This window comes from Dendrobates tinctorius, unplaced genomic scaffold (assembly GCF_039654945.1).
Source record: "Dendrobates tinctorius isolate UK_male_01 unplaced genomic scaffold, ASM3965494v1 ptg000060l, whole genome shotgun sequence".
Taxonomy (NCBI): domain Eukaryota; kingdom Metazoa; phylum Chordata; class Amphibia; order Anura; family Dendrobatidae; genus Dendrobates; species Dendrobates tinctorius.
In genome coordinates, this window is record NW_027361728.1 from 74,111,128 (window position 1) to 74,134,711 (window position 23,584).

Genomic DNA, 23,584 nt, shown 5'->3' on the forward strand with positions numbered 1-23,584 from the left:
AACTATGCATACCAGGATAGGGGGGTGAGAGGACCATACATACCAGGATAGGGTGATGAGGGGGACCATGTATACCAGGAAAGGGGGATGAGAGGACCATGCATACCAGGATAGGGGGTTAAAGGTAGCATGCATACCAGGAAAGGGGGGTGAGGAAACTATGCATACAAGGATAGGGGGGGGTGAGAGGACCATACATACCAGGATAGGGTGATGAGGGGGACCATGTATACCAGGAAAGGGGGGGTGAAGGGACCATGCATACCAGGATAGGGGGGTGAGGGGACCATGCATGCCACACGCCAGGATAGGGGGGTGAGGGGACCATGCATACCAGGATAGGGGGTGAAAGGTAGCATGCATACCAGGAAAGGGGGGTGAAAGGACCATGCATACCAGGATTGGGGGGTGAGGGGACCATGCATACCAGGATAGGGGTTGAGGGGACCATGCATATCAGGATAGGGGGGTGAGAGGACCATGCATACCAGGATTGGGGGGTAAGGGGACCATACATACCAGTATAGGGGGCTGAGGGGACCATGCATACCAGGATAGGGGGGTGAGAGGACCATGCATACCAGGATTGGGGGGTAAGGGGACCATACATACCAGTATAGGGGGCTGAGGGGACCATGCATACCAGGATAGGGGGGTGAGGGGTAGCATGCATATCAAGATTGGGGGGTGCATTATTGCATTATTCTTAAATCTTCATAAATAAACTACATACATATTCTAGAATACCTGATGCGTTAGAATCAGGTCACCATCTAGTAGGCTATAATCATGTAATGAAAATAGACCTTAAAATATTTAGTTGGTGTAATAATATTAATATTAGAAAATACTTACAATTAGAAATGTAATATAGTTCTTCCAATTCAATATGTGACTTACCCCATGTGCAGGGCATTGGAGTAGTATCTAAGCTATTGCAATGCATGTACATGGGTTAAGTGACATAGCTTATCAGGAGAACTATACTACATTTCTAGCTGTAGGTATTTTCTAACATTAATATTACACCTACTACATATTGGGATAGGATCTTGGAGATTGGAATACCACTTTAAGGCTATGGTCACATCTGTGGCCTTATTTTATCTTTGAAAATTATGGACACCGTATTTTAAACTTCTGGTCCTCAATCTAAGTTACTGTGGTCTGTGGGTGTCACTGGTGACCATCATGCAATGGATCAGGCAATGTGCTGTGGTTCCATTTACAATGAAGATGTGCTTCTGTTTATGATGGCAGATGTGAACAGAGGCAAATTACTGCTAATTATAACTAATATCCCGACCACACATCCGACATGACCGAGCAGTCTTCTGTTATAAGCAGCAGTTCTGAATTTCACAGTGTTATCACATTAGCTAGGACTCAGAACATACCCAGCATCAGGATAGCTTTCAGGACTGCAAATACAGCTCCCACTTCAATGCTGCTATCAGCTGCTGCCGAAAGGTGTCTGTCACATGAAGAGCATAATCCAGGTGCAAGCTTCCCTAAGGAAAGTAGAACACTTGTGTTTTGAAAATATGCATTTTAGGAAACAGGTTCAAGTCTACAAAGGGTAGATAATAAATTTATAAATTGTAAATAGGACTGAAGTGTCCCATAGTGCCACAATCCATCCTTTGTTGGGAGACCATTGCAGATAATGACTGTCATGTCCCATGATTTAGAATCATACAGACAGTATTGCATTTTATTATATTGTTGGGTATAGATCTGTCCCTTTTAGAGGTTGTCTCCTCCCCTCTCGCATGTGACTCTCATTTCTGTAACCCCTCCTTTCTTCTCCATCTTTGAGTCTATCTGCATCTTGGAGACACACGTTTTATACAGCTCTGTATAAGGAAAGTCTCTTTTTAACTACTATAACTGTGCATTATGCAAGGATTCAGCTGAGAATAAACCCTCTACTGGACTCCTCAAACATGCTCTTTTCCAGTTGAGTTAACCTATCTGCGGACATCACTAAACGTGAGTAATGGTAAACAGACGAATGGGATGGCGGTCTAAGCACCCAGCACTTGCAGTTTAGCCACGGAGGCAGAATAATGACTGCTAGACACATTCAAGACACAGAAGTCATCATCAGGATTTGTGCCTACCATTCAGTTACCCGTGCCCTGAATGTCTTGTTTGATAGTGGCAGCTTTGACATCTCCCATACAAAATACAACCTTAAAGAGGTATTCCTACAAAAATGATAACCTCTCCAGTCCATGTATATTTGTCACATCTTTTATGTAGGCATAGAAATCATGGGGATGACAGATTATCATTCACCTCCATACAGATTGAGCACGCAGCCGATTAATATATGCAAGCGTAGATAAACCAGTGCCAACTGATTTTCCAATATGTTGGATATTTGCTGATTTCCAGCAGAAAATCTACCCATGTAAGAAGATCCTTAAAGAGTAATTACTAGTAATGACTGAGTATACAAGTTACTCAAATTTTCCGAGCATGCTCGGGTGTGCTCCGAGTGTTTTGGCGTGCTCGGAGATTATGTTTCAGTCCCCATAGCAGCATGATTTGCAGCTGCTAGACAGCCTGAATACATGCAAGGATTGCCTGTTTGTTAGGGAATCCCCACATGTATTCAGGCTGTCTAGCAGCTGCAGATCATGCAGTGTGGGGACTGAAACATAATTTCCGAGCATGCCAAAATACTCAGAGGACAACCGAGCATGCTCGGAAAACTCGAGTAACGAGCACACTCACTCATCACTAGTAATTACATTTGTGGTCTTAATAAGTTTGTCCAGCATGGAAAGTGATGGAATTTTGCAAATCACTTTATTAGAGGAGTTGATGTGCGTCTTTTTTTCTCAACATATTTTTTGTGACCCTGTTGACTATTTGCAACAAAACTTTTGATGATTCTGTGATCACGCCCCAATATCTTAGCAATTTCAATAATGCTGCATCCTTCTGTAAGACTTTACGGGGTTATCCTACCATAAGCTGCAAGTCTACAGTAACTCTATGTGACTGCAGACTTGTGAATCCTCACATCGCACACACTGTGTGTTGTGTGGACTATCTGATGCCGATGCCAGAAGCATGGGGCTTGTTAATGCAAGCATGTGATTTACATACATGCGGTGATGTGCTGACTAAATGGATGTAACCTTGATCAATACAAGTGTCTCATGACCGCCCGGATCCGGTGCCAGCACTGGAGAATCCTGACAGCACACAGTACATGGGATGTGAGGATTCATAAGTCTGCAGTTATGTAGAGTGACTGCAGACTTGAAACCTAAGGCCGGAAAACGACTTTAAGAATTTTTGACTTTTTTAGAGTCAGTTCAGTCTAATTTTTGGTCCATTTGTCCTGAGGAAAGCAATCTGCCTAATCATTCTGCACTTCTTGATAAATGCTGTTGTATCCTTAGACCTCATCTTCTCTCATTACACAAATACATATCACCTATCTGCTTCACCCAATAAGCATTCAAGTTTATACTTGGAAAATCTGTGTAAAAGTGATGCTATGGTCAAAGTATTGACTTGCCTAGTAATTGTGCAAACAGTGTAGTCCCTTATTTTGCATATGACACCCATTTAGGCTCATATTTATACTCCCGATCCCCAAATACATTGGTTTGATCGTTTTATTCCTGCCTTTTCTTACACAATAAAATATATTTTGATATTTAGTATTTTACGGTGTTAATGGAAACATAATTAACAGCATTTTCAAGGAAATTTAATCTAAATGCTTTTGGCTGTTTAAAAAAAATAACAGAATTCTCACCTACCCCCCACACAAATTCCTCCTCTTATCCCCACATTTTGAAAATAACCACTCAGCCAATCATTGGCAAGCTGCTGCTATCGTCAATCTTTGACTACAGCAATAAAGGCAATCTAATGTGAAAATATTTCATTTCTGTTAGTTTATAGAACAAACTTAACCATTTGTGACTCCAGACAAGGTGATTGTTGGAGTTCTCAACAGATGTAAAAGGAGGCATGTCATTCTGGCACCTTGTTCAGCATCCGGGTCCCCACAAGCTACCATGAGAAGCTGTATTTTTTTAGAATGCTAGTGTACTATTGTTTTGTTTCTATTTAGTGCTGGAGTGGCACTTTAAACGTAAGTCCCCTGCCCCCAGTCATATACGCAGGCTCCGGCGTACACTCTTTGCCGTTTTCCGGCGCCATCTTGTGAATGCAGCTTATTACTGGCCAGAAGTCAGAAACTACGTAACAAGCTCTCAATGCAAGTCTATGAGAGACAAAATGAGGCCAGAACAAAGCTCTCATAGACTTACTGTACATTGATTAATGACCTCTGGCTCGCTCCAGCAAACACTGAAGCAGCCGGCAGGTCACAAAGTGCAGGAGCCAGCCTGGAGCAGTTGAAAACAGATTAAAAAGATAAAAGTTAAGTATAAGACAGGGGGCAGAGGACTTGGATTTTAAAAGGAACCTGTCACGTCATTTCAAGCATGTAATCTGTCCCAAGTGCGTTGTTAGGCTAGTTTCACATTTGCGCCTTTTTACGTAGCGCATCGTGCGCAAGTAGAAACGCATGGAAAAATGCATGCAAACACAGCGTTTTTTATACGCATCAGCATACGCATGACGACAAAAAAACACAGCGTTTGCATGAGTTTTCGTGCATTTTTGCATGTGTTTGCATTTTTTATGCGCATGCATTCTCTCAGTGTCACATTTCACAGGAGGAAAATCCTTGAAAAATCCATGAAACAGACTCCACCAATGGGACACCAGTGGGTGTTTTTCATGGGAATTCTTTATATAGACCCTGTTACAGCTGAATTCTTAAGATTTTGCTGCTGTTTCCTTTGTCACCATGGATCCGCGTTGGAAGAGTTTTCGCTTCAACTTGGATCTGAAAATCGCGCTGTCTCAGGCTTTTGCATTTGCTTGCCAACAAGAAAGTGAGAGAGAGACAGCGAATACGGCAGTGGCGGAGTTTTTGGAGACATCCAATTATTGAAGTCCGGGAGAGCCGTGGAGCGTACCACACCCTCTATAGTGAGCTCCAGGCAAACCCGGCAAAATTTATTGACTATACCCGGATGTCCCAACAAAGCTTCATGGATTTGCTTGGTCGTGTTAAAGGAGCCATCTGGAGACAGGACACACAGCTCCGTCGTGTGATTCCTCCTGAGGAACGGCTCCTGGTCACATTACGGTATGTAATATTTAAAAACCAATGCCTGCATAATTGTTTTTTGTGAGACTTTAAGAGGTACTCCTGGAGTGGACTCGCTGGACCGTGGCAACAAACCCCCCACGGGTGAGCTGACCAGGTGCACCACCCCCTAAACAGGGAGTGTTAGGGGCAGACCCGCAGGAGACTATCACCACAGCAGCTGGTACCCAGGGACGGACACAGGAGTCACAGTGGGAGACCGGAGGAGCTGGCGGAGGACCACCCAAGGACAGGAACATGGATGGCAGACGGAGCTGGAAACACGGACAAGACAGCAGGATCCAGGCATGGACTGGAGGACACAGCTTGGACACCAAAACAAGACAGGTCAGAGCCACGGGCTGCCAGGCACTAGGAGAGAGGAGAACGGAGAGAGCGGATAAGATACAGGCAGGGAAGTGGAGATGCAGGCAGGAACACGCACAGCGGGACGTGGGGCCGGAATCACTTGTTAGGCACAAATGATAGTCAGGCACCGCCAGGAGGGAGAGGCGGCCTGATATAGGGAATGTGCCAAGGACTTCCGGGTCATGACCCCCCAGGGCAGAGTGAGGGGAGCATGCGCCCTCGGGAGGGGCAGAGAGCACGTGCGCTCCTAAACATAGTGTGAGCGCGCACCCGACGAGGAGCAGGAAGCAAGGCAGGAGCGCGCGCCCGTCGGGGAGCAGGTGACAGAGCGGGAACGCACGACGGGTAAGTGTGGCGGGGAGCAGCAGCGTGGGAGCAGGCGGGACCGCGGCAGTGACCGGGGCGGCCACGGCAGCGGCGTGGGAGCCGGCGGGGACCGCGGCGTGACATTTTTGTTCTTCCATGTACTAATCCAAAGCCTGCCGAATTATTGTTCTGCCATGTAGTAAACAAAAGCCTGCAGAATTATGTTCTGCCATGTACTAATATTTTTTTCATTTCAGTGTTTTGCAAAACCCTAGACATAAATATTAATTTTTTTCTTTCTCTGTTTGGCAGATTCCTGGCTACTGGAGAGACCCTATCATCACTCCACTTCCAGTACCGGCTTGGAATCTCCACCTTGTCGGCAATAGTAGCGGACACCTGCCGAGCTTTGAGGGACGTTCTCTGTCTAGAATTTATGCCCCTGCGCACTGCGGAAAAGTGGATTGAAATCGCTGAACAATTCTTGACAGTCTGTAATTTCCCCAACTGTTTGGGAGCGGTGGATGGGAAACACATCAGGATAACCAAATCTGCAAGAAGTGGATCGGAGTGCTATAACTATAAAAAGTACTTTTCTACAGTACTCATGACTATTATGGATGAAGACTGTCTGTTTGTTGCAGTGGACATTGCGGCATTTGGCTGGGGTAATGACTCCGAGGCTTTTAAGAGCTTGTACATGGGCCGTTGGTTGTATGGCAACCATTTTAATTTCCCCCTGCCACGTCCTCTTCCCCACACCGAAGGTTCGCCACTGCCATTTGTAATGGTTGGGGATGAGGCCTTTACACATATGAGTTAACCTCCAGCACCTCTCCAGTGTGCGTTCAATAGATAATTCAGACTGAAGCGACGCTGCAGATGACAACTCATAGGTATACTCATCAGGCGAGGTATGCTAAATAATTATGATACCAGGCCAGGGTATTGTAGATATGATGTGTATTTTCTCCATTATCTCTTCAGTCTATTCACCACAGACTGAAGAGATGATGTGGTCAATTACAAGGTATGTCTAGAATCCCCTGGCCTTGTGCCCCAAAGAGTGAAATGATGATGTTCAAAGCACTCCATCATCAATTCACTCTTTATGATACCTGGCAAGGTGAGAATAGATATGCCTTGCACTCACCACCATCCTCTATTCAGTCTGACCAATATTAGCAGACTGAAGAGACTGGTGGTTAAAGTCATATATTTGTGTTTTTGACAACACATACCTCCAGGACTGACACAAGAAACATGTGTCAGTACTGGAGCTATGTGGTGGCAAAAACACAAAGTATACAACGCAGTGTGTGTAGGCGGCAAAAGACACAATAACCAAACAGTATTAGGGGAAAAAAACAAAATGACATTTATTTAAAAAAAATACAAAAAATTTACTGGGAGCAATGTTTGGGGGAAGATGATGGCAACTTGGGGGTGTGGAGGGACGAGGAATGGCTTAAAGGTGAGGAAGGGGTTCTAGGGGAAGGGGCAACAAAAGTAGTGGGGGTAAGGGAGCTCAGGGATGGAACTGGAGGCATGGGGTGGGTCAGACACAGTGTGAGGTGAGTGGAGAGGGAGTGCAAGAGTCTTTCTCTTTTTGTGGGCACTTTTATGTCTTCTGTGGCCCGTTGCTGTTGTGTCCTGCCTGGAGCGCCTGGTGCTGGTGGACTTCCTGGAGCTGGGGGACCTCATGGAGCTGGGGGACCTCCTGGCAGGATCCTGTAGCTGCTGCGGCATGCTGGTAGTGGTGGTGGAGGTTTTGCCAGGATCCGTGGTGGCAAATAATGAATCTGGGTCCCCCAGCTGCTGCTGCTGCTCAGTGGTGGAGGTGATGGTGGTGGTCCAGGCAGGAGTGGTGGTGGTCCAGGCAGGAGTGGTGGCAGTGGTGGTCCAGGCAGGAGTGGTGGCAGTGGTGGTCCAGGCAGGAGTGGTGGCGGTGGTGGTCCAGGCAGGAGTGGTGGCGGTGGTGGTCCAGGCAGGAGTGGTGGTCCAGGCAGGAGTGGTGGCAGTGGTGGTCCAGGCAGGAGTGGTGGCGGTGGTGATCCAGGCAGGAGGGAGTGTCCAGCTGCACTCGGCCTTGGGGTGGTGTAGTGGTGTCCGGCATGGCTTGGACTGCAGGTGACCATGCAGTGGTGTGCAGCAGAAGTTGGTGGTGAGGTGAAGCGAGTCAGTGGTGGCACAGTTGGAAATGCCACCACTGACTGCTGCACGTACTGACTCTGCTGCATAGACTGCATGCAAGCAGTGTTGCAGGCCTGCATCACATTCAGCTGGAGATCACTACTAAGGTGTTCCACCATGCCCCGTTCAATTTGAGTAAAGAAATGGTGCGCTGGTCTGTTGAAGTTGGCTTCCAGACAGTCAAGGTGATGGTCGACAGCCTGGAAGTGTGTTTCCATTCGGCCAAAACCACGTTCCAGTCTGACAGCACCTTGAGGCCATTCTGAAAGACCGAGCTCAAGTGAAGGAACTCAGGCATGACGGTCCTGTCCGAGGCCTTCTGCCGCTGGTGGAAAGTACCCACAAAACCAGTGGCAGAGACCTGGGACAGGAGAACACCTGACAAACCAGCTTCTGTGGTGCCGACCCTCAAGCTGCTTCTTCGCTGTCGGATGGCTGAGACGGGTCCGAGGCAGCTCGATGAAGGACCGCTCCAGGAACAGGTTGCAGGGTGCTGCTCCAGGTGCTGTGAAAAGAAAAGAAAAACATTAGTATCATGCACTTAAAATAGTCAAAGTGCCAACTCCTATGGAATAGGAAAACAGAGTAAAACACAATTCAATACAACAACAAAATATTTACGAAATGGTGGCAAGGACCGGTCTTAAGGAGGCCAATGCCCGATGATATCTGTATTTGGTTGAGGTCCTTGCCGCAGCACCACTGTGACCCTGGCTCTCCTGATGGACATCCCTGTTGAAGCGGTCCTTCATTGAGCGCCAACGGGTTCTGACTGTTCACTGTGGAAAAAAAAAATTAGACAATGCACTGTAGGCCGGGATAACACAAATGTGTGTGATGCTAGAAACTCACATTGAAATACTTATGAAATTCCTTGCAGGGCCGTGGAGAGGAGTTGTCCCAACCATTCATCATCGCTGCGGCCATCTCATTCCAGAGCCGCAGGATCACTACGTTGTCCGAGTGCAGTGGATCACGGCTGTCCCACAACGGGACTCGCTCCTGGACTAAATGGATGAGGGCCTCATTGTCAAGGGCGAGTTCTTCATCCCGTTGTGGAGCCTAGAAAAGAAAGAAAAACATTAATCTTGGAAAGATTTGGAAATGAAAACAAGACAGAAAAGACGCAAGATTGAAGAGGAAATGTATGCGTTCGAAATGCAGGCGTACGCATATCCATGCGCACGCCTGCGTTGCCATAGACTGTAATGTGTTATTTTGACACATTCCGTGCGCAAACGAACGCATGCGTTTTTTTAATGCCTTTGGGCGGACCCAAAAATGCAACATGTTGCGTCCAGCGCATCTAGACGCACACCTGGAAAAACGCATGCGCACGAAAACGCAGACGAACGCGTGCAAACGCAAGACCATGCACACGCCATGTTAAACATAGGTGCGCATGACGCATGTGATCGGATGCGCACGATGCGCTGCGCACAAAAACGCTAATGTGAAACCAGCCTTAGTGACGCAATGTGCATCACTAACAGGTTTTTCTAATCAAAAACCGCGCTATAATGATGTCTAAAAAACACTTGATATATAGTACCTGTTCATTTAGTCATAGAGGTGTGCTTCATTTTTCATTGTTCTGTAACGAGCATCATCGCCCACTCAATTTGATTGATTTCCCTGGTTGTGCTGACGTCACTGGAATCCCGTGCTTGCGCAGTGTCGAGCTGGCCAGAAAATGCTAAATGGATAAAAGTATGCAAATAGCCTCTGAGGAAGAGAACATAGTCTATAATCTCACCTATTGGATGTAACAATCCAAGAAGATAATATATTGACCCTTTAAGAGGGCCTTGCTGAATGACTTAGTCAAATGCCTCTCACCCAGCCAACTTGTCTCCTACTTTACACTAACCAGAATCCTGAAACAGCTATCTGCAAATGGAGTTATTTTCCTTTTGGGAAATTTCTGGTATGACTTTCTATCATAAATTATTTGGCAAGGCTCTTTAAAGGGTCAATATTGACTTCTAGAATTGTTCCCTCTAATAGGAGGCACTAGAGACCCTGTTCTTTTCAGGTTTGAATAGGTTATTCGCAGCCGTCTCGTAATTATGATGACGCACATAATTACCTATAATTTTAACACACCCTATTTGTCATTAAACACTATAGCGAGTGTGATGTAAAGGCTTTGCTTTTCATTTAACTTCCATTTTCTACAGATATCTTATCAGCAGAAACTGTGTTAATATGCAGCCAGAGAAAATACAGAGCAGAAATGAACATGCATACAGGTTATTCAGCTAATAAATCAGATTTTGTGGCGCCATTCCTTCTTACATTCTGTTACCCAAGGATAGAAGAAGGGTGTGCTCCAGCGATGAAACAATCCACTGATGTATTAAAAAAAAGTTTTTTTATTTGCTTCTTAAATATAAATTGGTTATATTTCTGCTTTTTGTGTTACCCACATTGTTTTTTCATGTTTTTAAGAAGCAAATAAAAAAACTTTTTTTTAATACATCAGTGGATTGTTTCATTGCCGGAGCACACCCTTCTTCTTTTCTGCTGATTGCTGACGCCCTGGACTGGGGCGGCTCCGTGCAGAGGACTTCCATTACTACAGACCAGTATGCTGTGGTGAGCTGACTTTCCTTTTCCCCTACCCTATCTTTTGATATTGTTACTCAAGGATAGTACCTGCAGCCAGTAGGGATGGAAGAGCAACATGCTGGACCACGTCTTCCAGTGAAAAGCCATGGCGTGCTATTAGAACAGCAACAAAAGTGGCCAGAGAGTCATGAAATGAAAGGTCACTAACCTGGAAAACAAGAGCACAATCAGGGATTCTAAATGATACAGGCATCTTTTACTTATTATTATGAACCCCATACAGTATTACATGATAGTGGTAAGTAAAGCATAATGAGTAAATAAATAATGTATTATTAAGTTAAGTTTTATGCACTGGGCAGCAGGATTACCAACTGCCCAGAAATTCCAGGACAGTCTGTAAAAATAGAGCACTTTTTGCCCTATCTGTAAAAAAGATTTAAGGCGGCCATGATATTTTTTAAATTCAAGAAACTTATTCAGATTATTTTCACTGTAATTATCATCGTCATTTTACAGATTACAGTGAAACCAGCCGATGTCTTCATATGAGAATTATGGACTGTAGACACGGATCACTTATAATCATGATTACAGTTTTCCAATGCGGCCGTGATTTCTTAATGCTCTGTCCAGAAAGAATAAAAAGTCAAATTGGCAACCCTAAAGGGCACTGAATATGAGCTCAATCCGATCATGTGCGCTTTAGCACATTGTATACAATCAGTACCTACACCCCATTTCATGGCATAAAAAGAAGTCTAATTTTAAAGTTGTGTTTTTGCTAATTAACAGCCCAGAACGCCACTGACAGACTGCTCCCCTGGCAGCGGCAAATCTCCTGAATAACAGGAGAGTCGAGAGTGTTAAAATTCAACATGCTTGTTAGCGTGGGTGGTCAGGAGCCGGAATCTCCAGCAGTGGACCCTCTGGGGTTCGGGTACCACGGTAGCCGGTACCGAGAGGGGCGGCTCAGGATGGACTGGAGTAGGACAGTGGGACTGAAGTGTAGATGACAGAACAGGGATGGCACACAGAAGACAGGAATAGAGTAAGACTATAGACTGGAACGTGGAGGAACTGAAGTGTAGGATGACAGGATAGAGTTGGAACACACGAGACAGGAATAAAGGAGGACGGAAGGACTGAAGCAGGATGGAACTGGAACACCGGAGGCAGGACTGGAGTAGGACGGCAGGACTGCAACAGGAACACCGGAGGAAGGACTGGAGTAGGACAGCAGGACTGCAGCAGGATGGATCAGGAACACCGGAGGCAGGACTGGAGTAGGACGGCAGGGCTGGAGCAGGATGGATCAGGAACACCGGAGGCAGGACTGGAGTAGGACGGCAGGGCTGGAGCAGGATGGATCAGGAACACCAGAGGCAGGAGACGGAGGAAACAGGAACACTGGAGCAGGACTGAGAATAACTGTTAGCGAACACAGAAGACAGGCTGCGAAGCTGCTGCAGGAAACACTGAGGATGGCACCGAGAGACTGTAGAGAGCACAGGAGAAAGCAGAGCCCAGTGTGCAAGGTAACACAATGATCAGGCGCCTCCCTCAGGGGTAAGCGGCCTGATATCGCCCCGTCTGGTCTGCCATTTGTCCGAAGGTGCTTCCGGGTCAGGGCACTGCAGGAGCACAAGAAGCAGCAGGGAGGCGCGGCCACGGCCTATGGCGCATGCGCATTGCATGCAGGGATGGCGTCGGCCGCGAGCCCGTCATGTGACCGCCGTGGCCGTCGGGTGGAGAGAGGCTGCGGCGTGACAGCGGAGGCCAGCTGCGGCATGGGAGCGGAGGCCGGCTGCGGCGTGGGAGCGGAGGCCGGGTGAGTATGATGGAACGGTGTAACACTGCTCAACCCTAATCTCTTCTGACATCATCTATTGGGAAACAGTAGAGAGGTCCCCATACACATAAGGCTGTTAATGGCAGTGATATCGGCTGGTATCTCTGACTTTAGTTTAATGTGTATGGATGGGCCTGAAATGTTTGATATTGAAGGAGTCTAACCCCTGGTAACCCTGGAAAAGCATGCACAGTAGCCCCCTTCAAATGAATTGCTCAGTAGTAATTGCTATAACATAAAAGACAATTTGAATATATAATTTCCCAGAGAGCAAGTAAGGCATTTAAGTCTCTTCATACTGGCATGCCACTCTCCACAAGGAGAAACCTGATCCCTTAGATCCCAGTCTTACCCTCTCACCTAGCCAAATCAGATCTCATGCTTTTGCCCTGACGAGGGGCAATACCCTGAAACACTGTGTCTACAAATTGAGATACTGGTTTGGTTTTTACCCTAACTGATTTTTCAAGGCTCATTAGAGGGTCGATAATGACTTGTAGGATTGTTGCGTCCAATAGGTGGCACTAGAATTCAAGTCCTCTTCCTTTCTGAAGAGAGAATTTGCTATAACATACACTGATAAGTCACCACGCAATAAGACTTTTCAGTTTATCCGATCTAATCCTTGTTATGTACTTGTGAAGCAACAGCTTGGTCTGATGTGAAGAAATCTTAGGGCCCCGTTACACACAGCTGGCAAGATCGCTGACTTTGTGACACATCAGCGATCTCTCCAGCGATATCGCTGTGTGTGACATCCAGCAGTGACTGGCCCCCCTGCCGGGTATCGCTGATCATGCTGGATCGTCCTGGGCAGTTTTTTCATCGCTGGTCTCCCACTGGCCAGAGTGCATCGCCGCATGTGGCAGTGGGAGCCAGCGATGAGCGACGCTGGTTTCCAAGATAAACATCAGGTTTCTAAGAGCCGCTGGCTTCTTAGAAACCCGATGTTTACCCTAGACACCAGCGTGCACTGCAGGGCGGGAGGTGGAGGCAGAGCGGCGCACAGACCGGAGTAGCTCTGCAATCGGCTACTCTGGTCTGTCTCTGCGCCGCTCTGCCTCCACCTCCCGCCCTGCAGTGCACGCTGGTGTCTAGGGTAAACATCAGGCTTCTAAGAGCCCTGTGGCTCTTAGAAACCCGATGTTTGCATTGGATACCAGCTTGCTCGCTGCTCCTGATCGCTGGAGGGGCTGTCTATGTGACAGCTCCCCAGCAATCAGCCTAACATGTCCCAGCGATCCCATCCTTGTCGTATCTTTGGTGGGATTGCTGGGACATCGTTATGTGTAAGGGCCCCTTCACACATAGCAATCTCGCTAGCGAGATCGCTGCTGAGTCACAACTTTTGTGATAACAGCGATCTCACCAGCGAGATCGCTGTGTGTGACAGCGATCAGCGACCGGCCCCCCTGCCGGTATCGCTGATCGCTGCAAGAAACCTCTGGACATTTTTTTCGTCGCTGATCTCCCGCTGGCCAGCACGCATCGCTGCGTGTGACAGGCGGGAGACCAGCGATCAGCTGTAAAATAATAAAAAAAATAAAAAATATTGTTATTCTCACCTTCCGGCGTCCCGCGCAGCCTTCCCGCCTCTCTCCACACTCCCGGTCCCAGTAATCCTTTGCAAGAATGACCGCGAGACTTCGCGATCCCGCAAGAATGGACGTCATCGCTGTCATTCTCGCAAAGGATTACTGGGACCAGAGTGTGGAGAGAGGCGGGAATGCTGCGCGGGACGTCGGAAGGTGAGAATAACAATATTTTTTATTTTAATTCTGTTTTTTACATGGATCCATGGCATCAGCGCTAACGAACACAGCGATGCCGCGCGCTCAGCGTCGCTGTGCTAATCGCTGGTGAAGCTGGCTGTTTGACAGCTCACCAGCGATCACATAGCGACTTACCAGCGATCCTGACACGTTGATATATTTGTCGGGATCGCTGGTAAGTTGCTATGTGTGACTCCAGCTTAACTGGGGCTTAAGACTACCACAACACAATCACCAGATCAAACCCAGAGATAGCAAGGAATGCTGGAGGATTTCTGCTCTGAAGCACGTAGTATAAATTACAGCTATGGACTATAAAAAGTGGTATCGCTAGATCATTAGAGTATTAAAACATTTGTGCAGAGTGTCCAAAGTGTGCTGTATAACAGGAAAATATTAGAGGTCAGCAGAATATGCCAAATATCCCCAATTTCCTGTGAAGCTTCCTTTTCACAGTAAAACATTAAAGGGGGTTTCCAGTTTCAGAAAACCAATCTCCCCAGCTGCAGTTTGTCTTTAAAAAAGAATCTGATTGTACTTTACTCCATCTCCCATAATCCAGGACTGAGTCTCTGTTGAGGCGCCCCGTACCTGTTATTCTCTGCAGCGCTGACATCACTATCATCATTGCAGCCAAAAACTCAGTGAGTGGGAGTAAAGCACAGTTTGTTTTCTTTTTTTTTTTTTTTTTCTAAACAAACTAAATCCACGGACAGGGGTTTTCGGAAAAAGGAAACCCCTTTAATTTATTGCTTGACAAGCCAGAGACCTACCTAACTTGTTCCAAGCATGTTCAAGATTAATAATAATGTAAATATTGAATCATTTTTTTTTATATTATAGTTAAGTATTAGCATAAGTGAGGTTAGGGGTGCATTTTCAGATTCGTGTGGAATCTCCGATACTTTATAGGACAGAACTCAGACCCATAGGGTCTCACAGGTCCATTCATATTTCCATAAGACTGACGTATCCGAGAATGAGATTGGCGAAGCTCAGAGCAAGTCGTATTCGAATCCAATGTTGAGGATTAGAACAAGACAAAAGAAGTGAATAAACTGCTCACCATGCAGTGACTGACCAAATATGTCACTTGTATGTAATGGCTGCCATTTCAAATACTGCTGACCATCAGGAAAGTAGTCCAAGAAAAGTAAAGTTGATCGGCACATCCAAAAAATAGATAAAACTTATTGAATATAATTTGAAGATATTGAACAATGAAAATCCACATGCTGGTGATAGAAAAACCACTTTGACAAGTTTCTGGTGCTGTATGCACCCCTAGTCATAGAGAGAAGTTACTAGATGTCCCTCAATGTCCCTTAGCCTGTTTCAGTAGGCTCCACAATCATGGGGAAGACTGCTGACTTGACAGATGTCCAGAAGGCAGTCATTGACATACTCCACAAGCAGGTGTTTTTGCTAATTAGTCTAATTTACTGAGATAATGACTTTTGGGTTTTCATTGGTATAAGCCATAATCATCAACATTGACAGAAATAAACACTTGAAATAGATCACTCTGTTTGTAATGACTCTATATAATATATGAGTTTCACTTTTTGTATTGAAGAACTGAAATAAACTAACTTTTTGATGATATTCTAATTTTGTGAGAAGCACTTGTACTTACTGCAGGGTATTTGCTCATTTTGTTTTTATCTTATATTTTGTGTGTTATATGTCCACAGTGTGAATTTGCACACATGCATTGCACTTATGCTATCCCATGCTCGTGCTCAATTTCTTTGGTTTACTGTACTGGTACTGTCTAGGCGCAGAGGTTGGCACCCTAGATATACGAAATATGGCACACCCGCACAAGGCTGGCTTTCCCTGATATTACAAGGTTTGGATAGGGACTATAACATAACTTGAGTTAGATACATGGTAGTCATAGCATAATTATACAATAGGTCTATTAGTATTATAGTTATAGAAAAAACAATCAGAATCAATTTAGTAGGATAACTAATGCAGAGAATACTGACCTTAAAGAAGAGATATTACAAATATTTATACACACGTTTGTAGCACTTCAAAAAATTCCAGATATTGGTTTAGATACTATAGCCTAACATGGTAATTCAATCTTTCCAGGATACATTCCCCATATAAATGCATGGTAGGCACATAACAAAAGAAAGGGCTTACTTGCCCCTGGAAGAAGATTTGGCAAAACACTCTTTGGGGCGAGAGGCAGAGCAGTCTTTCGGCTCACAGCCCAGGTACAAGTCATCAACTATGTATTAGGCGTCGGGTTCCTGTCGTTGCACAGCAGGAATCCCGAGCCTTGCCTTCGGCAGTCTCCCATTCCTCTCCGGCCGCAGAGGAGGCTGCTCAGCAGACTCGTCGATCCCGGCGCTCTGCTCAGACCAGCACTGTGGGTTTGGTTGCTGCCGCCACCTCTGGTCCAGCTATAGCAATGCATGTTGGTCAGCAGCAAGCTACTCCAGGGAGTAAGTCCTCCTTTCAGTCCACTGAGCATGCCCATAGGACGATCTCTCATTGGAGATTAGAGATCACATGCTCAGGTCCTTCTCCAGCTCGGATTGGACCATCAGGAAGGTCCCAGAAGGATGCTGCTATAAAAGGTTCGTATGGCCGCTCGGCCATGCACTAGTATAGACTCTTATGGTTAGTTGTGTGTGTGATGATGGATGCATGTATCTGATGACTGACTCATTATAACTCCCATCCCTTGGATACACATGTTTAAGAGATTTAGAGTTAGAGTCAGCACCTACTAGTGGCATAGTCTGGAGCCACTGTGCTATCACGTCGCAGCACCAGACTTAGTGCCATATAGTGCCATCCAGCACAATGCACGATTGTACTGCGTCTACAGCAACGTCCATCAGAGCGGAGCCGTGCGCAGAATAGTGCACCTTACTGCCCCAAGCTTAGGGTGGTCGATGGCGTCTGCCTGGGCCTTGCTGTATGCACACCTAGTGCTTACCTTTAGCTGGGTCTTCTAGGCACCACTGTTGCAGTGCCGAACGCTAGGGGGTCTAGATGGACTCTAACCCCATATCTTTGGGAAAGGCTCCGGTGACCGAACCCTAGCGTTCATTTTGCAGTAATGCAGGCCTGTGAAGTAACAGGTTTCGCCTTCTAGTTCACCGGGTGAAGTTAACCCGTGTGGATCTGCTATACCGCCAGTCTGTGTCCGCCATTACCGAGCTGCAGTTTTGGTTTCTAGTTACTGATAGATTTCAGATGATGTCATGACTTCCCATGGCTTTTTGCCCTTCTATTTTTTCATATGTTCAATACTTTTTCTCTGTGTCATTTCTCATTATTACCCATAATTTATGGACATCTATGGTTTGATTTCTTTGCCTATGTGGATTGGATGGTTTGTTACTGACATCTGGTGAGAATTTCATATCAATCAATCAACCTTTAGAAACATATTTACTTAGAAAATTGGTGACATGTTCAATAATTTTTTCATTCGCTAAATGAACTATTAAAACTAAAATTTGAAAGTAAAGTGCCACTGGATCCACTACCCACAGGGCGAGTCCTGCTATTCATGAGTTCTTTAGTATTTTGACTGTGCCGAGCCTTATCTTTTTTTCTACACAGTGTTGACTAACTGTACTATGTAGTTGGTAGCATTGTAGTAAGGGTGGTTGAAGATGTACATTGTACTGTATGAAGGGGGTAGCATTACTTTAATTTCAGGGGAGGGGTGGTAACACACTCTTTCTCTGCTGTATCAAAGAAGTACAGGGACACAGAACTGAGGGATTCAGACAGCTTCAAAGGGACATTTGCAAGCTCTTTTGGATAAAGCCGGTAAGTGCTGCACTTCTTGTTCACTAATTGACAGATGTGTGACATCAACTTTCTCTTACGTTGCCATTTACTCCTATGACAGTTCAGTTGCTTATGCAGGAAATTGCATTAATTACATTATTGCAGTGTAATATGCTGTAATTTGCTTAAAGGGGTTGTCCACTATGGAGAACAATTTATTTATTTATTTATATATTTTACTTAAATGCACTTAATTGGTGTTAAAAACCTTTTTTTTTGCACTTGGGTTTCATAAAAGAAATTTAACACTTGCCTTTTATAATCCTGGCTGCCGAATAAGTTGAGTAAGAATCCATCCGTAAACCCACTTTGATGGTCTAATGGAAAGTTTTTTTACTCAGTTTTTCTCTTTTTTTCAGCTCCTCTCAGTGGATTTATGACCACAAACCACATTAAAGTTGAATGTGCAGGGAAACAAAAATCTTGTGAAAGCCAAATGGTGAAAATTATATTTAAAAAAAAAAATTGCTAAATTATTTTTGGCTCCAGATTATGCATTTAAGAAAAAGAAAAAATGTACACAAAATAACTCCTTTAAGATAGCAATGGAACTAGGGTGTACTTAGTTTAGAAATAATTAAAAACACTGCTGTAAGAGGCATTGAACATGCAGAGAAAGTAAGTTAGACCTCATTCAGATATCAGTCAATTTTATCGTAAGCAAGAAAAAATGTCAGATTTTCATCAGTGATTTGGATCCAATTTTCATCAGTGTTTGGTCAGTGTTTTCATCCAATGCATAAAAAAATGCTAAATTTCTACCTTCTGCAATGCTAAAAAGAGACAGTACACATATTGGGTCCTTCTGCTGTCCATGGTTATAAGGGATCCTTAGATTTGTATGGGTGATTTTGATCCATGACTTAGCTCAAAATTGGACAGGTGTTTGATTTTTTTTGTGGACACACAGTCCACGAAAAAACACGGACATGTGAACAGTACCATATACTATAATGGTCATTTGATGTTTCCACGAAAAACGCGGGTAGTATACTGTACGTATGTGAAAAACAGACCTTAGAAGGCAAGAGAAAATTGTGCTTATTGATATACATTGCTCAAAAAAATAAAGAGAACACTTAAACAACAGAATATAACTCCAAGTAAATCAAACTTCTGTGAAATCAAACTGTCCACTCAGGAAGCCACACTGTTTGACAATCAATTTCACATGCTGTTGTGCAAATGGAATAGACAACAGATAGAAATTATTGGCAATTATCAAGACACACTCAATAAAGGAGTGGTTCTGCAGGTGGGGACCACAGACCACATCTCAGTACCAATGCTTTCTGGCTGATGTTTTGGTAACTTTTGAATGTTGGTTGTGCTTTCACACTCGTGGTAGCATGAGACGGACTCTACAACCCACACAAGTTGCTCAGGTAGTGCAGTTCATCCAGGATGGCACACCAAAGTTTGCTGTGTCTGTCAGCGTAGTGTCCACAAACGGTTAGAAACTGATTCCATGAGGATGGTCTGAGTGCCCGATGTCCACAGATGGGGGTTGTGCTCACAGCCCAACACCGTGTGGCCCTCCAAAGACATGCCACCCCACACCATTACTGACTCACTGCCAACCCGGTCATGCTGAAGGATGTTGCAGGCAGCAGATCGCTCTCCACGGCATCTCCAGACTCTGTCACGTCTGTCACATGTGCTCAGTGAGAACCTGCTTTCATCTGTGAAGAGCACAGGACGCTAGTGGCAAATTTGCCAATCCTGGTATTCTGTGGCAAATGCCAAGCATCCCCCACGGTGTTGGGCTGTGGGTTGTTTGACGTTTGTGTGGCGCCCCCAGGGGTATGGTCGCCACACTGGCTTTGCCTTCCGCCAGGGGAGGGTAATGCCAGGCTTGGAAGCAGTGATGGGTCTCTCCAGTAGTTAACCTAATACATGCAACACCGTTCCACTCCTAGCCAGCAGGGGGTGCCAGGAGGAAGAGAGATCAGATAGTCTGCAGAGGGTGAAGTATGCAGATGGGAGGTGCGAAGCTGAGAGGTTGAGCTGCAGAAGGTGAGCTCCCTCAGCTTGAGAGCGCACAGAACTGGAGCCTGGTCTCCACGGTGGTACGGATACTGACGGTCCTACCACAGATACCAGAGGAGTAGGAGGCTGTAAATGCCCTGCTCCCAGCAAAGACTTGGGACACAACAGCAATTGACTAGTGAGCCAGGACTCAGGAGAGGAGTCCCCAAAAGAGAGGCTACAGCTGTCTGTCATACAAGTAAAGTTCTAGGAACATCTGAAGAGAGGCATTTCAGAGTAACTAAGTACTGGAGTGCTTCACACTACAAAGCGCTAGGAAGGAGACTGCACAGCCCTTCTGCTGAGAGAGAATCCTGATCTGCTTCCAGGCTAACCTGCTCCAATACCATCTGTAATCAGGACCCTGGACTGCATATACGAAGTAAAGGTACAGAAACTGCAACCGCTGTGTCTTGTCTGTTCCCTACGCTTCCAGCACTGCTACATCCCTGTGCCGGATACAACTACACTGCCCTGGGACTACAGCTCCACCTGTGGGGAGCTTTACCATCTAAGCTGCACATACCATCAGTCCCAGCGGATCTGTATGCAGCGTTGGCCTAACACCATATTTGCCAAACACCACGTGTGGCGTCACAAACTATCCTACCATTAACTACATCTCCCCATTGCTTGGTCGCCCAGGGCCACGGACCGAGTCACCGCCACTGTGTCACATCCCCCTGACACCGGCCCGGTACCGAGTACCCCACAGCCCTGGGAGGGCGACCCATTTGTTTCCCGGCCTCTTTACTCCGGCTGAGGAAGAATTATGGGGATAGATAGTCCACAATACAGTATAATACGGGTCCCATATAGTACATATAGTTTAAGGCACTGACCATGGTCTTTGATAGAGTATAATTGCAGCCCCTCCTCAGAGAATAATGCAGCCCCCTTAGAATATAATGCTGCCCCTCTCAGAGTATAATGCAGTCCCCTCATAGAATATATATAATGCAGCCCCTTCAGAGCATAATGCAGCCCCCCACAGAGTATAATGCATCTCCCCTCAGAGTATAATGCAGCCCCCTCAGAGTATAATGCAGCCCCCTCAGAGTATAATGTAGGCCCCTTCAGAATATAATTTAGTCCCTTCAGTGGCACTGGCCCCCGGCAGGCACGAACAGACCCCCCGGCAGCCGGCACAGGCCCCCAGCAGGCCCGTACAGACCCCCGACAGCCGGCACAGGCCCCTGGCAAGCCCGTACAGACCCCCGACAGCCGGCACAGGCCCCCGCAGGCCCGTACAGACCCCCGACAGCCGGCACAGGCCCCCGGCAGGCCCGTACAGACCCCCGGCAGCTGGCACAGGCCCACGGCAGGCCTGTACAGACCCCTGGCAGGCCCGCACAGACCCCGCCCGCACACACAGACACGCACAGTGTCCGCCCACACTCTTCCCCCCTCCCGAACTGGATGTGCAAGGAAAGAAAGGGTTTTTTTTAATTACGATATTTCTATCCCATTGACTTGAATAGGACTTCCGGTATCGGAATCGGCGATACCCGATACTTTTTGGGTATCGGTCCGATCCAATCCGATCCGATATTTCTCTATATCGGATGGTATCGCTCAACACTAGTCTTTAGCACTGCCATAAACATAAAGGAGTGGCAGTGATTGACCTCCACTGCATTGACACTTGGCCCTTTGAAGCCCTGGTTCTTTGAATCTGTAGGGGTCCCAGTGTACGGACCTCCAGCGATTCGGGAGTTATCCCTTAGCCCTTATCCCTTAGATAAAGAATAGCTTCCAAATTTGAGATGACAATTTTACATAGAAATGAATGGTTACTTTCTATAACTGGCCAGGATAATGTGATGATAATGTTTTAATATATTAGTAATGCTTAAAAAACATTTCCACATTAATGAAGACAAATGGGCGCAGATCTTACCTCTCTGCTTCCTGATGCCCCATACAAACATTCATGAGAACATTACAGACAAAACTGTAGCGATTTGCAGCATTTTCGCTGAGGATCTTCCCCAGCATCATGTGATTAATGTCATGAACAGAAGGGTTTTCTATAAAGTCGGCCATAAAGTCTAGATCCCACATTAGAGTTGGAGGGCTGCACGCTGCTGTATATGGTCTGCTTTACCTTTGAGCATGCGCCGCTGGAGAGGTAAAACAATGCAGAAAGAGGGTTACTGTTATTAGTGTTAATTAGTCTGGTTCTGCTGTAGAAATAACTGGCTGTTTACCTAGTAATAACATTGTGTCACGCCGATCTCTGAACCTGGTGCTATGGAGCGACCATTACAGAAAGCTCTCAGTGGAAACACAAATACGTAGTAAAGATAATGGCTGGCTGAAATCTCATTAGTATATTGACTTGTTGATAATGAGAATGGTTTTTGTTAACCAGAATGGAATTATTTTCTATTTTTCTCATGGCGAAATTTATAGGAGAGTTATGTTATGGTCAAGAGGACCAGTTCAAGTGAATTAATGCATTTGTGGCATATTATTTAGATTTTAATCTATATATAGCTATTTTGTCCATTTCATTTTTTTCTATAATATATGGGGATGTATACTGATAGATATTATTTTTATTCTTTTTTTTATATGGAACAACAGAATTATTATTAATTTACTTCTATAGGAGAGCTTTCCAGGCAAATTCTCTGATCTTTGTAGAAGCCATTGTTCACGGAGGGGAAGGAGGGAATCTGTGACCATTTCGATTGAATTGTGGATCCTGTGCTACCTATACATTCCTCAACATTGGAATTACAACACCAAGAAGGAAAAGTTGTAGAATTATGAATATCAATTATGATTGATAGACATACTAATGATACGCAAATGGGAAACAAATGGAAACATTTTTCAAAGCATCTCAATTTATTCAGCATTTAGTATGAGAGCCATGTGCAGACCTACATGCACTTACACTCCTTGGCTGCTATCAATGAGGTTATGAGGTTGTCTAAACTCTAAAGAACATTCTGACACGCTGAATGCACTTGGGAAATTCATCCAAACTCCACATTTCCCTGATGGGCTCAATGGGAATGAGAGAAGTCTGCAGAGATTGCAGAGCATGTTAGCATGTTAAGGCCATGCAGACTGCTCCCGTTAGTACAAGCAACATGTGACCTTATGAGATCATGTTGAAAAAAGGTTCCAGGGATGGTAAAAAAAACAAAAAAAAAACAGAAAAACAATTGTGGAGTTGCACATTTTTTTGCAATTTCACTGCACTTTAATTTTTTTTTTACCATTTTCCATTACATTATATGTTAAAATAAATGGTGTTGTTCGAAAGTACAACTTGTTTCGCAAAAACAAGCCCTCGCACGGCAATATTGACGGAAAAAGAAAAAAAGGTATGGCTGGCTCTGGGAAGAACGTGAGCAAAAAACAAACGCAAAAATGGAAAATGGACTGAGGATAAAGGGGTTAAGCATACACGTTGTCCGTCAGCGTTACTCTACAGACAATATGCAACTCCGGTAAAGT

At 45.4% G+C, this 23,584-nt stretch overlaps 1 protein-coding gene across 1 annotated transcript in view; it reads right to left on the bottom strand.

The window, feature by feature from the left end:
• The window catches only part of MED12L (mediator complex subunit 12L), a 1,194,146-nt gene that overhangs the window by 221,317 nt on the left and 949,245 nt on the right, over positions 1 to 23,584 (bottom strand). Inside the window, 6 exon segments of the mRNA XM_073579151.1 lie at positions 1,398 to 1,528; positions 3,960 to 4,041; positions 10,718 to 10,838; positions 11,447 to 11,471; positions 22,011 to 22,172; positions 22,174 to 22,233. Of these exon segments, the coding sequence (XP_073435252.1) occupies positions 1,398 to 1,528; positions 3,960 to 4,041; positions 10,718 to 10,838; positions 11,447 to 11,471; positions 22,011 to 22,172; positions 22,174 to 22,233 (581 nt within the window).